At 51.3% G+C, this 14,337-nt stretch overlaps 8 protein-coding genes across 8 annotated transcripts in view; 3 read left to right on the forward strand and 5 right to left on the reverse strand.

Moving 5' to 3' along the window:
• Positions 1–97: 97 nt before the first annotated feature.
• Positions 98–1,669, reverse strand: ASPGLDRAFT_1362188 (uncharacterized protein). Its single transcript, XM_022541443.1, has 2 exons — positions 1,584–1,669; positions 98–1,520 (listed from the first exon to the last, which is right to left on the reverse strand). The coding sequence occupies exon 2, from the start codon at positions 1,323–1,325 to the stop codon at positions 240–242; it is 1,086 nt and encodes a 361-aa protein (XP_022402237.1). The 5' UTR covers positions 1,326–1,520; positions 1,584–1,669; the 3' UTR covers positions 98–239.
• Positions 1,670–1,952: 283 nt separating this feature from the next.
• ASPGLDRAFT_1514185 (uncharacterized protein) lies at positions 1,953–2,933 on the reverse strand (the record flags this gene model as incomplete). Its single annotated transcript, XM_022542246.1, has 2 exons — positions 1,953–2,460; positions 2,514–2,933. The coding sequence occupies 2 exons, from the start codon at positions 2,931–2,933 to the stop codon at positions 2,278–2,280; spliced, it is 603 nt and encodes a 200-aa protein (XP_022402238.1). The 3' UTR covers positions 1,953–2,277.
• Positions 2,934–3,611: 678 nt separating this feature from the next.
• On the forward strand, positions 3,612–6,330 carry ASPGLDRAFT_45518 (uncharacterized protein). The gene has a single exon (XM_022546267.1). It carries the CDS (start codon positions 3,712–3,714, stop codon positions 6,112–6,114), a length of 2,403 nt encoding a protein of 800 aa, XP_022402239.1. The 5' UTR covers positions 3,612–3,711; the 3' UTR covers positions 6,115–6,330.
• A 303-nt stretch (positions 6,331–6,633) lies between these two features.
• On the reverse strand, positions 6,634–8,175 carry ASPGLDRAFT_123617 (alpha/beta hydrolase; the record flags this gene model as incomplete). The annotated part of the gene is made up of 2 exons (XM_022540416.1): positions 6,634–7,606; positions 7,682–8,175. 2 exons carry the CDS (start codon positions 8,173–8,175, stop codon positions 6,634–6,636), a joined length of 1,467 nt encoding a protein of 488 aa, XP_022402240.1.
• Positions 8,176–8,887: 712 nt separating this feature from the next.
• ASPGLDRAFT_97631 (J domain-containing protein) lies at positions 8,888–9,700 on the reverse strand (the record flags this gene model as incomplete). Its single annotated transcript, XM_022550611.1, has 1 exon — positions 8,888–9,700. A coding segment is annotated over one exon (813 nt), but the record flags the coding sequence as incomplete, so codon positions are not given.
• Positions 9,701–10,402: 702 nt separating this feature from the next.
• Positions 10,403–10,888, forward strand: ASPGLDRAFT_93472 (putative FHA domain protein SNIP1; the record flags this gene model as incomplete). Its single annotated transcript, XM_022550540.1, has 1 exon — positions 10,403–10,888. A coding segment is annotated over one exon (486 nt), but the record flags the coding sequence as incomplete, so codon positions are not given.
• A 165-nt stretch (positions 10,889–11,053) lies between these two features.
• Positions 11,054–11,501, reverse strand: ASPGLDRAFT_123719 (uncharacterized protein; the record flags this gene model as incomplete). The annotated part of the gene is made up of 2 exons (XM_022540424.1): positions 11,054–11,223; positions 11,291–11,501. 2 exons carry the CDS (start codon positions 11,499–11,501, stop codon positions 11,054–11,056), a joined length of 381 nt encoding a protein of 126 aa, XP_022402243.1.
• Positions 11,502–13,025: 1,524 nt separating this feature from the next.
• ASPGLDRAFT_65531 (LipA and NB-ARC domain protein) overlaps positions 13,026–14,337 on the forward strand; it is a gene marked incomplete at both ends in the record, with an annotated part of 4,922 nt that continues 3,610 nt past the window's right edge. The window contains 3 exons of the mRNA XM_022548907.1: positions 13,026–13,319; positions 13,398–14,031; positions 14,134–14,229. Of these exons, the coding sequence (XP_022402244.1) occupies positions 13,026–13,319; positions 13,398–14,031; positions 14,134–14,229 (1,024 nt within the window). The remainder of the gene's footprint in view (positions 13,320–13,397; positions 14,032–14,133; positions 14,230–14,337) is intronic.

A 14,337-nucleotide genomic window follows, 5' to 3' on the forward strand; every position in this document is an offset into this window, starting at 1 on the left:
GTTTCCTGCTTTGGACTTTGATTACATTCTGGGAGACTGGTCATGCTATGTTTGAGTGATACCCATATACGCGAAATGCAAGCTGTTTTTTGATATACAGAATATATTAAACTGAACCGAAAGAACATGGTATATGCAATTCCCGTCATTTGACCATTAAGAAACACGCCACGCCGATCTATAACTAGCTGAACAACGCCTTTAATGAAGGAAACCAACTGAAAACACGACAACTCGGATTAATCAATTTGGTCAAGGAACCCCTCAATACCACCGACTTCTCTCCAAAGACTCGAGAAATCGACACCCCCTTCTTCGAATAGTTGCTTCGCCTGCACCATAGCAGACTGCTGCCGTTCAGTGGTAAACCCACCAGGCAGCGTACTCTCATACTGAATGATCTCAACCCACCGGAAGAACAAATCCTCCTTGCCAATGGCAGCCAGCTTCTCCCGGAACGCGAGGATTTGGTCCCGCTGCTCCGAATATTCTTCACCATCCGGAGTGGTACTGCTCTCATCACCAACACGCCAGATCAACCAGCCGTCAGTGTCTGTGTTAACGAGGACCGCAGTCCGGAACTCCTCCAGCGGGACTCTATCATCCTTGTTCTTCCGTGCCGGGTCGACGAGCTCCTGCGCGCGGATCATGGCGTCGTAGTCTAGGTCCCAGTCTGCGTCGACGAGCATGTACCCCGGTTTCTCAAGGCGCTCTGGTGTAACGGCGGCGACGATACGGTCGCGGCTGGCTTCATCCTCCCGGATCCACCGATTGCGCACCAGGTCCTTGCTCCAGATATTCTGGCTGCGGCGGACGATGATCTCGTGGCCCTGGAAACCGATGGAGCGGCGCCACTTGACGGGACCCCGAACGAAGCGGATGGGCCAGGGGAGGAATATAAGGACGAGAAAGTAATCGAAGACGACGTTCGCGGTGCGGTAGAGGATAGTCTTCATCATCTCGGGCCAAGTCATTGTCGAGGCATCTACTGTCGTGGAGCTGGACAATCCGACGATTGTGGCTAGTAAGGCTGGGTAGAAGAAGCGGACGAAATAGGCTCTGACGGCGATAATCACGGCGATGAGCGCATTCATTACCGAAGGGACGAAGAAGGTTTGTTTCTTCAGGTCATGCGGGGAGGTGTCGATGTGGATTAGGTAGACTTGGTTTGGGGAGAGCTGTTCGACGAAGGAGGAGAGAGATTCGGGGGCACGGGCGAAGGGTGGGAGAGGACCGGACTCTGAGCTTGGTGTTGAGGCGCCGGAGGAGATTGAGGGGGTTAAAGCGCCTTTGCCTTTGCCTGCTCGTCTTGCAGACTTGGCCATGTTGACGTTCTGTGTTATTCTGGTTCCCGGGTGTTGTTTGTTGTGGTTGGGTATAGATCGGGTTCGTCGTGGTTATTTTTAACAGTCCCGGCGAGGAATTTGATTCGGATACGTGTTCCAGCGCAATATGTGTCCTCAGAGGGTTCGTGATTTATAAGGATCGGATATAGAAACGGCGAAGTTGACACAGCTGATCTGGTCGCATGGCCACTGGTTAGTCGATCACTGCTCCTCAAAGCTATCGAGTTGAGTACTTACTGGATATCTGCAGATCAGCTGAATAGAGCCCTTGTGGCGTAAATGTGCTGCGAGCCCTTCACAGATTGAGAATAAAGAAGTGTTGTTCAATCTTCACAGCCACCGCGGAATGACGCTGTTTTTCCTTTCTAAGATGCTCCGCACCGCTAACCCGATCGGGAAACACAGTCTCCGCTGCTCTAACTATAAATAACCCTACAATAATATGTAATGTGTGAGGATCAATACAAAGCTGCTTGTTTATATACTGTGTACTGTAATGACATCCTACTCCGTATACGGTCAAATCACCTACAAGCGTAAGGTAGGCTGACTGTTCGAATATATATATATACATATGTGAAAATGTTCAAACATTTATATAAAGAGCCAGTAAGCAAAGTACATTCCTATCCCCCATAAGTACACCAGGTCAACAATAGATAGAAGCACAAGCGTCTATTGAAGGGCTTGGAGTGAACTTCCTGGGCAGGAGTGAAGACAATAGCAACGTAAAAATCACACGTCACACGTGTTTTTTATTAATGAAAAAGCAAAATAGAGACAGTCATAAACGGTTGTCGAGTCGTAGACAATCATAGTTCCCGAACCATGGTCGTAGCATCCGAACTTTCAATAGTGCAGAACATGCGGCCAACACGTGGGAAAGAAAAATGATGTGAATAAGATGAGGAGAAGAATCCAATCCAGACGCCTAAGACTCTTTAGCCATAGCTCCTATCCTCTGGATCATACGATAAATGCGCCTAGTCTTCTCGTCTGCTTTTCCCTTTCGGAGCGCCTCATGAAGGTCTTTGATGGGCAGATCAAACGACCTCCCATTAATTGTGATAGCTGGTGACTTATCGGAGGTGGCTTCGACGGATTTGCAATTGTACTGGTAGACAGGTAACCGAGGCTACTTTTTCTTGTAGATGGGTATATATAAACCTTTGCCTCTAAGTCACTAATAATATTGAGGCCTTTCTTGTCGTAGTAAGCTTCGATCTTCAAGTCCAGTTTATTGTCTAAGTATAGTTTGTGAAGAGTTGCGTGGTCTGATGCTAGACCCCAGGGTGACTCGTCCTTCGTATGTTGTTTACTCCCCGACACCTTTACGATAATGACGAGAGCAGTTCGACCCCAGGATCCTTTCATGATCCTCTCAGCGTCGTAAAACAACTTGTCCAGAGGTTCCGCAAAGCCCACTCCGACGGCCATGAGCGGATAATGCTCACCTGCTTTGAATAGAACCACACCTGGGATCTTCTTGTCGTCGCGATCTAGGAAAATCTTGTACAACGTACACGGCCGGTACTCGTTATTGCTACCCGAAAGCTGGTAGGCTGCTTCTTGAAGCCACTTAACCATAGTTCCTACTACGTGCTGGTGAACAGGCGTTAGAGGGGCAAAGATGGTGATTTTCTTGCTTCAGAAGTCGTATTCGGCGCTCGGTGCATCCTCATCCTCGTAAAGCTGTTTATACCAGGTATCGAAATCCTTCGGCTCAACCAGGTAGATATTAGTATTCTTACTTTGCTGGGGTGATGCACGTGTTATTGTATACCTTGATGTTGGGAATCTCAACCTTCTCGTAGTAGTTCCTGAAGATAAATTTAAATACCGCTGGTGTTATGTCACTGAGGAAACGAAGCCCGTCAATTAAACCAGTCTTCTGGTCCATGGAGACTCTGTGCGTTACGTGCTTTAGGTGTGAGATGAGGTTGAAAGCAGTGTTCTGACAGACTTCTGAGCAACGCTACGCTACTATGACATCCACACTAGCATCTGAGGATGCCTAGCTAGCTCCTCATATTTCCCAGCTATCCAACCCATTAGACAGGGAAAGCTACACAAATCTGAATTTATTTGTACTAGAATAGGACCATGCATCCCGTTGTTCCTTGCAGGGTTCTCTGCCTATTGGTCGAGGGTCGGGCGTACTGTTAGGGCAGGTTATATTGACCGCCTTTGGGTTCTGCCAGTATCGGTGATAGTGGGATCCGAAAGTAGCAGCAACAACGCATAATCATGACCGCGTATTCACAGCGCTGTCCAGCAACAATTCGACCCTTCGTTTCTATATGAGTGAATGAAAATTACCCGCGCGATTCATCTTAAAGGGGGCACCGATTAACTACAACCCATCATGGCATACCCCGACCGCATCAGCGACCGGCTCCAGTCGCGTCGCAGCCCCGAACAACCGCGAACACTCGACAACAACAGGAATCTATTTGACATCTTAAGCCCTCGGAGGCCAATTCGAGACAGTCCGCAACACCAGAGACACTTCAACCACACAAACACCTTGAGCGGGGCATACGCGGCCGCGGGAGGAGACAATTTCGCGCTCGACAATTCCTACGCGCCGGGGACCCCGAGTCCTAGTAGGAGAAGGAGCATGACGATGACCGCCTCCACGTCGCCGCAGTCGAACCCACCGGATGAGATAGTAGCGGCATACCACCAGATCAGAGGCGACAAGGGTATGGTGGATGATGATTATGTGCAGGATTACCTAGGACTGGATGGGACAGGGGCGGGGCGTTTATCACCAGGAGCTGCAGAAAGGTATGCTGAGGATGTGTCTCTGGACCCATTCACATCTGGCGACGCGGATTTCTTGGACAACGTTACCGACGGGTCCCCTCGCAGGTCGCATTCGGACTATATCGATGACGAGAGACGACTCAGACACGTGATAACCAGTCAATCGCCAGTGCTCACTAAGAGCGGGATACATTCAGGATTGACATCTGAAGATCTACAGCGGCGCGAGGAGGAGAACCAAGAAGACTATCCGGAGATGGAGGTCGAGGAAGATGACCGCGGGGCTCAACCTTCGTTAAACCTCCCCCGGACCTGGGGTAGCCGTGCAACAAACCCTCGGAGCTGGATGAGGAATATCGCCCCCCGGAACGAGAGTAACTCGCGGGATCAAGTGGATCATCAAGCTGCGGACGACTTCAGGCCAAAGTCCAGACTTGGGTACACGGACACTACTCGCCCATCTCGGAATACTGAGCGCCCACCGCATCGCACAAGTCTCGAGACACGGAGTGCTCTGAGGGAACGTTCGACAAGTGGTTATAACCGAAGCGCACCAAACGACGAACTGAACAAGCCGGTTTCACAACAGAAAGACCAACAATCAACCGAAGGGGGCCAGGGCTCCAACACACCCGTTTCGGTTTATAAAAACTCGACATTCAACAAGCGGAGTCCTGCGAAACGTGATTCTCACGACCTCATTCGCAAGCTATCCAGAAACGAGAGCCCAAGAGTGAACGGCTTTCAAAATGAGAATCAAATGAAGACCCCCGAGCAGGCGAAACAGCCTGAAAGGCCTATTTACGATAAAACACCTGTGGTCACAGGCGCATGGATCGATACACCGATGACGGAGAAGGTCACTGAACTCCCGGAACACCTTTCAAGGGACATCGTTCCATCGCCTCCAGGGAGACAAGAGCCTCAGAATCCACCAAAACAAATAGAGCTGCACACCGATAAACGGCCACCTGAACCTCAACCGAGTCGACAAAGAGAAAGGGAGCCTGCAAAGGAGGAGCGGGTGGAAAGAAGAGAACAAAAGGAAAAAGAGGCGGAGAGAGAGAAGGAGAAGACGAAGCCGCCAGTGACCAAGCCTGACGTGCCAGGGAGTGGGCTTGAGGCATTTCTACTGAATCCAAATGCCAACGGAGATACCCCGGGGGACGATACGCTCGAATCTCTCCAGGAAATTCTAAATGGGCAGCCGACTGAAGTGAAGACTGAAGCGGAGGAGGACGCAGCTTATGAAAAAGCCATCTTGAAAAAGCTTGAGCGTGCAAGTCCCGAGGAGCCAGCAAAGGACGATGTCGAAAAAATTGATGACAACTTAGTATCCCTGGGGGTCCGCATCAAAGAAATGAAAGCGGGAATCGCTAGTATCGAGGAGAAATTTAAGCGAGAAGGCAAGCATATCCACGCCGGCGGGAACTGCTCATCCTGTGGCTCGCACGGCGACGGCCGTCTTTACGCCTACATCCCACTCCCATACCTATGGCGACGAGACCCAGTCACACGACGCATTCGTCCCACCCGCTTGACCTGGTTTCTACTTCTCTTCCTCACCTGGTTCTTCTCCGAATCCACAATGTGCGACCACTACTGCCGTCCCAGATTCGCAACAGCCTGTCACGGCAACTGTCTGAAACCAGACGCACCCGAGTTCCCCTTCGTGATTCCGACGATGCTATGGCGCTGGTCGCATATTTCGTCGTTCCTGGCACCGGCTTTCACGATCGCCTTCGCCTTCTTCAAACTCACCATGCAGCTTATGGGGCTATGGGATGGATTTGTGGATGATGGCCCGCCGCCCCGAGCTCTGAACCTTACGGGCGAGATACGGATACATGGGACACGGATCGCTGGGTTTCCATCTGCGACGTCGACTCCGGTGATCAACTCTCCTCCGCAACATGGGCAGCCGTATATTCCGGGACTCGGCGTGCCGCCGTGGGAGGAAGATAAGTCCTCGATGGAGGATGATGAGTTGCTCTATTAGACGTCCTTATTTCTTTCTTACATTCCTTCTCTTCTTTGTCACTTTTGGGAGTTTCATATCTTTGCATTTTCGGGAGCAGCGGTGACGGCCGGCGTTGGATAATGGAGTTTGTTGGTTATTGATCTGTGTTTGGTATTTCGTGGGAATTGTATTCTATACGGTTGATTGTCAGCGTTTTGTTCATACCCCCTGTCTACCAATATAAGGTGTTTCGATATTTCAATGCTTTACAATCTGTACATTTACGTTCTGCCTTTGGACTGGCAAGAATCTAATCTTATCGATAAGATTAGATAAAATGATGAAGCACGCGACTGGACCAGGAGCTAGAAGATGTTCATATATTTGAAAGGTGGTATAAATATTATTTTCAAGTACTTAAACGTGTATCATATGTACTTGTGTGCCTATGTGCAGAAATCCAACAAACCATTTACACAAGCGCATCCCTACCCACGGGGTATACCGTAATCGAAAACAAGAAACAAAGAAACATCATAACCACAAGAGAAGAAAAGCCTAAAGCTTAGCCCTCTCCTGAATCTGCTTCACCAACTCCTTCTCCCCCTCAATTCTCCAATACGTACTCCTCCTCAACCTCTCCAGCGCATCCTCATCACTAACCTCCACAATCTTATCCAACGGAATCTCCCTCTCATCCTTCAACTTAAACCCGACAAACGTCCCAGTCCCCGGAGACTTCCCGATGTCACCAGCAGCAGCCTTGCGCATGAACTCCGTCATACCGCTGAAAAACCGCTTCCCCGCGGGCGTGCTGACCATGAGAAGACCGAAGCAATGCGGCATGCCCTCGTATTGCTCGACGAAGACGGGGACGCCGGACTGGTGCATCTTGCGCGCGACGATGAGGCCTTCGTCGGAGAGGCCTTCTTCGCCGACGGAGATGAAGACGGGTGGTGCGTCTTTCCAGAGGGATTTGTCTGCTGCTAGGGGGGAGACGAGGGGGTGGGCTGTTGCGGAGGCGTTGCAGTAGAGGTCGACGCGGGGTGGGTCGCGGGGCCAGAGGTCGTCTTCTGGGACTGGGATCGGGCGGTAGATGGTTTCCGGGGCTTGGGATGGAGGTTTGAGGTAGTCGAGGTAGGCGTTGTTGACGACGGAGGGCATGGAGCGGGTGATGTCGCACCAGGGGGAGCTGGTGGCCAGACCTGCGGGGAGGTCGATGGGGACTTCTTGGCCGTGGAAGCGGATGGTTGGGGAGACGCGGCGGAGGGTGAGGAGGGTTTGGAGGAGGACGAGGGAGAGGTTTCCACCTGCTGAGTCGCCGGCTAGGATGATTTTGTTGGCGGGGACGGGGTCGTGGAGGGATCCTGGGGGTGGGTGGATGAGGGAGAGGTATGCGACTAGGGCGTCGACGAGCGCGGAGGGGAATGGGTGTTGGGGGGCGAGACGGTAGCGGACTGAGAGGACGGGTGCACCGGTATATTTGGAGAATTGTGCGACTGGGACACGGTGCGTGCAGGGGTCCATCATGCTGTTGGAAAAAGCAAGCAAACCGTTAGTTTTGGCTAACGATTTTCGTCATACAGGCAAGGAACAAGCAACTTACAAGTATGCCCCTCCATGGAAGTACAAGACAACAGAATCCGTAGACGCCTCCTTGCGCAATTCCTTGTACTTCTCTTCCTCCGAGATCTCAGGCTGCGGCGCCTTCTTGTCGACACCTTTGCGATACCCCGTCCATTCGGCCTCGACAGGCCCAACTCCAGGAATGTCAAACGTCTCCCCACCCACGTTCAATGCCTCGATCGCCTTTATCACCGCATCCTGAATATCATCCTCGGGCTGCGGCAATGTGATATTCGAAACCCATATAGGACCCTGAATACCCGGATCGCGCATGCTGGCGATCTGCTGTTTGCGGAGCGGCCGTCGGAAGTCCATGAAGGACCGGATAATAGCGACAGTCATTTCAGTGCGCAGGTCTTGCTTCCCGGCTACAGATGACATGCCAATGCCATGGAGCAAGATCGTCTTGACCATGAGGGGGATCCGAGGCAGCATCGCCTTCAGAAAGGCGATTGGGTTGTCGATGGAGGCCATGAGGGGCGGCGGGACAACCGGGTAGGAAACAATGCAGTCAATCCGGAGAGAGAGAGAGAGATTGGAGAGGTGAGACGCTGAGATAAAGCAGACAATCCCTAAGGCGACCAGTCCTGTTTTATATGCGCCGTATTCCGTATTTCGTGCAGCTTTTGTTCCTCGGCTCCGGCGTTCAATGAGGAAACCGGTTGCGATTATTCAGCAATCTTCCTGTGGCGGTGGCGGTGTTGGACTCGTGGAGGTAGCGTACGTGGTGCTCGTGCTTTTCGATGAGGGCAACGCTAGACTCTTTTCGAGGCAATTGAGACTACGTCTGGCTGTAGAGTTCTCGAGCTGTCTGAGAAGTTGGCGCGATCCATGGTAGGCTGTAGTAGGTACGGAGTACAGGGGGCCACTGAATCATGTATCTACTCCAAGATACGTTGATGGTAGTGAAGAAAATCTGTAGGCAATGTAATCGACACTGAAATTCATGCATTCGTGGCAGTCTGTGTGCACTTTGGTGTGAATGATACTGTACAATGGTGCTGTATCTGGATAGTGCCTGCACCATTCTCAATGACCCCTCAGGCATAGCGTCATAGCTTCGGGGATGCAAATGAAAAGATATCAACAAAGAGTGGAAGAAAAATCACAAGCTCTTCTCGGGCTCCTTCGCCTGGGCCAATCCATTCTCCGGGACCGAATTCTGAACCTTGTCCAGGGACGGCTTCCTGGAATGCAGAACACCTTGATAAACCGGTTGCTCCTCTTCCTTCAACCCAGACCCCGTAGGATCCCTGCGTATGAGGAAGTGCTGCATCTTCGCCTCAGACGAACCACCCTGGTTAGTCGTATTCTGCTGGCGCCCCGTTAGAAACCGGGCTGATTTCTCATTAACCGCCCGGAGTCGCTCCTCATATCCAGTATTGATCTGGGTAATCCATGATGCCTGCACGGCGCCTCCAAACAGGGTAAGAAGAATGATGGCCTTGGCAAAAGTCCGATGGTCAACAACATGCCGCTGCTTGGGCTGATGTCGATTATGCCACCGCTCCCAGTCCTCCCATGTCGCATTGGCGAATATAGGCCCGGCTCCATCATAGCCTGGTCTTGACCACGAGCCCATCGGTCGAGGTGGATGTAGACTCCATCCGAGGCCGAACTGATCGTATGCGGCCCGCTTAGACGGATCCGAAAGAATCTCGTGGGCTTCCACCACTAAATGATACCTTTGGAGTCTTACTTCTTGGGAGATGCCTTTGCACAGCGGATGGCCGTTACATGGCCGATCGGGGTGGTAGATCTTCACGAAATCGTAGAAACGGTGTTTTGAATACGGAGCTCCGCGGTCTTGCTTGAATAGGTCGTAGGGGGTGAAGGATGTGGTCGCCGGCCAGGTTATATCACTATTTGGGATACCATGGACTGTGGCATAGAATCTGTTGTTGAAGACTGTCTGTGTACGGGAGATGTTGGCATGCGATGCGGGCGGGTTCAGTAGTTGGAGTCCACCACAGCACAGAATGTTGGCTTTCTTGGGCATGGCCGCATGGTTTCAAGACAGGAATCGCGGCCTGCCATCCATAAATTGTAACAATGAGAATAAAAATGATAGCAAGAGAATATTGAGAGTGAAGATGGTAGAGAAGGCAAAGCCCGTCGCTATCCGGCGTCTGTGTCACGTGGTCCGGCTGGGTCAAACTCCGCAAACTCGCGAACAGAACAGCTCATATTCCTCTCAAATCCCCGCATGCGCATCCATTGAGCAAATATGGCAGGGTCCCCAGACGACTATCCTGATCGCCGTCGACGGCGGTCTCCTTCAGATTCGCCTGCACGCGACAGCGGTCGACGACGCCGTGACGAGCATCGAAGCTCCCGCAGAGATAGCTCCAGGAGACGGTCATCGCGCAGCCCATCCGGTCGGGGAAGTCACAAAAGGGATCGCGATCATCGCCGTCGAGAACGCAGGGGCTCAGATGATGGTGATCGCAGGAAGAGGAGACACGCATCCCCCGAAGAGCGCTCCCACCGACGACGCCGTGACCGAGACGCGTATGACAATCGAGACAAGCCTTCCCGCAGACGACGGAGTGTATCACGGACTCGCTCCCCTTCTCGACGCTCGCGCAGTCCCCCTGCAAGGGCGCTGGAACGATCCAAACGTCCCCTTTCTTCCCAAAACGAAGCGTTCACATCGACGGAAGTCACAAGGACGGGGGGGGAATCGTCGGAACCGCCAGTTGAGAAGCAGAAGCCCAACTTTGCCAATTCGGGACGCTTAGCAGCAGAGAGCAACACGGTCGACGTCAATGGAGGAAAGGTGGTTCTCAAATACCACGAACCCCCCGAGGCACGCAAACCTCCGGCCAAGGAACCATGGCGTCTCTACGTGTTCAAAGGAGAAGATCTTTTGGAGGTAGTGGAGCTATACGAGCGTAGCTGTTGGCTTGTCGGAAAAGAACGAATGGTGGTAGATTTCCCCCTGGAACACCCAAGCTGCTCCAAGCAGCATGCGGCCATTCAGTTCCGTTATGTCGAGAAGAGAAATGAGTTCGGGGACCGGATTGGAAAAGTGAAGCCATATCTCATTGATCTCGAGAGTGCCAACGGTTCCACCTTGAACGGCGAAGCGGTCCCGGCGGCACAGTATGTGGAGGTGCAGGACAAGGACGTGCTCCGATTTGGGTTGAGCTCTCGAGAATACGTGATGCTACTGCCGCCTCCTGAAGCGAGGTAACCAGGTTGCCCAACTCTAGAGAAATTGCAGAATACTACGACATTTGACCGCAACGTGAACAGTTTCACCAGAACTTGGTCAATTAATGATACATTAATGTACACATGGAAACGCAAATACCATGCCACAAGAAAAGCAGGGCAGCAGGAAACTGATTTAACGGGTAGCCTCATGAACCTTCTGTTTGGCTTCATTGGCGGCCTCCCCAGCCTTGGACTTGCCCTCCTGAGCATATTTGGATGCCTCATCCTTCAACTCTCCTGACTTTGCCTCAGCTTCTCCCTTTGTGCTGCCGAAAGTGCCCTTGAGGCTGTCTTTCACATGTTCTACACCGGTCAGTATACAGATCACCCGGAAAGAAAAGGAATAGAAACAAAGGAAGCATGGGCATACGGCCTGTCTCAATACCCTTGAGAGCTGCATCTGACGCAGTCCTATCCGCCTTCTTGAGAGTATCCTTTGTTGTGTCGGCGACACCCTTGTCTTTCTTGGTTGTGGAGGAGAGGGACCGGAAGGCAGGGACACTAAAGGCGGGCGTTGTCGTCCTTGCAGCGGAACTAGCGAGTTGAGAGGTCAAGGGAGTAACGCGCGTGAGGAATGACATGGTGATTATTATTGATAGGAGAGTTTAGAATTTAAGATTCGAGTATTCGGGTTTGTGCAAGGTCGGCGGTGCAGTAACAAATGGTAGATGCGAGTAGAGATGAATTGTATAACTCCCAGAAGTAGAGACTTGCCTCTTCTTATATCATTTGCCTCATACATACTTCTTGCATTCCTCCCATCGTCACAGCCGACGTCATGATGAGCTCTTGGACGATACGATACCGGTCAGCTGGTTACCCGATAACGTTTAGTGCATCTTCAGCAAGGCAGATGGCAGATGATCACGGGATCTAGCACGTGATGATTCCCTAATCCGGGGATATTTCGCTTGCACATGGCCAACAAGGGACATGATTTCATATGTAATCTCACCTGCCAGATTATTCGTATAACGGCTACATCACTTGTCTTACCGGTCGTACATATATAGAATACAAATTGTCTGACTCAGACGGGCACCGCACTTTATTCTTCACTTGGAACAGCCCAAATCGACCACTGGGCATGAACGGGGACCATAACCGAATTTCCTTCATGACTCACAATAATCCTTTGACAGATCCAAGACAGATTTATTGTGTTGACTAGAACCCTGCTCCATGATTCGACCTCGACCCTTCCCCGAATTGCCGAACCCCGATCAACGTTGACGCCTAGGGCAATGAACCCCGGATCGAAGTAAAGCGGCCCGGTGGAAGGACCCGTTTTACTGGGCTGATCCAGATCTTTGTGCTCTGATAGAACAGTGGTTGATGCAGGTACAATACATGCTGCAAGGACAGCTGGCTATCGCAGACATTATGACAACCCGTGTCCGTGGTCGGGCTTTCCGGGGAACATCTGCGTCCGTGTCAGAAATAGAAATTCGAGATTATTGTTCGTCAAGGCGTATTCCAGAGTTTATACGATTGCCTGGCGCTGCAGGGCATTTCTCACAGCCACAGTCGCAGAGTACGGAGTAGATGATGCTCAGTTGACCACGGACAGTAAATACCACCACCAGGGAAAGGAAAGACAGTGAAGAATAAAGAACAGAGAAACGAAAGAAAGAAATAGAATAATTACTAGCGTCGAACACTGAATCATATCCAAGGCACCTGCAGCCCTGGAAAGAGGTGAAGAGCCTTCAATTCCTAGCCTATACTCTGGACTCATGACTATGACTGGTCAGCCTGATCATCGCTCACGGGAACAATAGACGCTGCCACACTCTCTTCACTTTGTCTTTTTTTTTTTTTTTTTTTTTCCTTCTTCTATATAATCATTGGTTCTCTCTCTTTTTCTTCTTCTCTTTCTCTTCTTTATCCTCTCTGTTCTTCTGTATTTTACACCTTTTCAGATCCTGTGACTGCTTTGTGCTAATCTCCATTCCCACCCCGCAATCCATCGCATTCGCGCCTTCCTGTCACTTTCTCAAATGCGCCTCGTCGCGAATCGCCCTTTTCTCCCAGATCCCTGAAATATCTTTCGCCTCGTCTTCTTGCTTTGATTCTTACTCAGAATTCAACCCGCGCAAGAAGACATGGCGGACCCAGACAAGATCAAGCCGTACGGCCTCTCCCAGATCTACTGCTCCAAGGAGCCGCTGGTGGATATCGTCTTCGTTCATGGCCTCAACGGTCATCCTTATAACACCTGGAAGTCACAGTCGGGCATCTTTTGGCCATCAGAGCTTCTTCCCGAGGTCCTTGAACACGTTCGCATCCTCACTTATGGCTACAACGCCGAGGTAGCGGCTTTCAGAGATGGCTCTTCTCGAGACCATATCCATCACCACGCAGAGACGCTGGCCTCGGGCCTTGCCGCGAACCGAAATGTGAGTACTCTGTCTTCATGCGATCGTCGTTCCCCTTCTTCTCTTATGCTCCTTATGCTAATACTGGACGCCCTACAGCTTCGAAAATGCTCTGACCGTCCTATCATCTTCGTCTGTCATTCCCTCGGGGGCCTCGTGGTCAAGCGCACGCTCATCCACTGTCGCAACGTCATGAACGAGAAGATTGAGCATCTGCGATCCGTCTTTGTGTCCACGTACGGCATTCTCTTCCTGGGCACTCCGCACAACGGCTCTGACATGGCCAAGTGGGGTTCGCTCCTGCAGAACATCTGCAGTGCGGTTTTGCCTAGGAAGGTCATGGAGAGCTCTTCCCAGTTGATCAGTGCGCTCCAGACAGACAATGAGACCCTCCAGAACATTAACAGTCTTTTTGCAGAGATCCTACCCAGGTACCACGTTTACTTCTTCCATGAGACTCGTTCGACCGATATCAAGGGAACCCGTCAGCTCATCGTGGACGAGACCTCTGCCGCTCCTTACATCGAGGGTGTGGAACGCATGGGTATCGAGGCAGATCACAGTAGCATGTGCAAATTCGATGATGAAACTGCTCCCGGATACGAAGCGGTCGCTGAGGCAATACTGCGATACTCAGAAGCCGCTCCTGCACTCATCGCGCACCGATGGCACGAGGAGGAGAGCACCCGAGAGATGTGGAAGCACTACAAGATTGGCGAGCTTCGCGGTACAGGTATGCCTCCCTCCTTCCTTCATCTTGGTGAAATACAGTATCTGACTGGCGCAAAAGACAACACGAATGCTGGACCAGAGTATAGGGATGAACACATCGCAGGCACCGCACAAAGTGCCCAGATTACAAGTGGTAGGACCCATCTTCTCCCAGCCCCTGGATCTTCTATTACTTTGAGCCCATATGAGATTGAAGAGCGTTCGCGATCAGGATCTACTTCGTCTTTCAACAGCCATTGAGTGGTTTGTTCTTTTCTGTCTTTTGTATGAACGAAAAGGAAAAACTTGTCTTTTTTTTTTTTTTTTT

This window comes from Aspergillus glaucus (assembly GCF_001890805.1).
Source record: "Aspergillus glaucus CBS 516.65 unplaced genomic scaffold ASPGLscaffold_7, whole genome shotgun sequence".
Taxonomy (NCBI): Eukaryota; Fungi; Ascomycota; class Eurotiomycetes; order Eurotiales; family Aspergillaceae; genus Aspergillus; species Aspergillus glaucus.

Coding starts and splice junctions, on each gene's coding strand:
- ASPGLDRAFT_1362188 (XM_022541443.1), bottom strand. CDS start 1,325: ATGGCCAAGTCTGCAAGACGAGCAGGCAAAGGCAAAGGCGCTTTAACC.
- ASPGLDRAFT_45518 (XM_022546267.1), top strand. CDS start 3,712: ATGGCATACCCCGACCGCATCAGCGACCGGCTCCAGTCGCGTCGCAGC.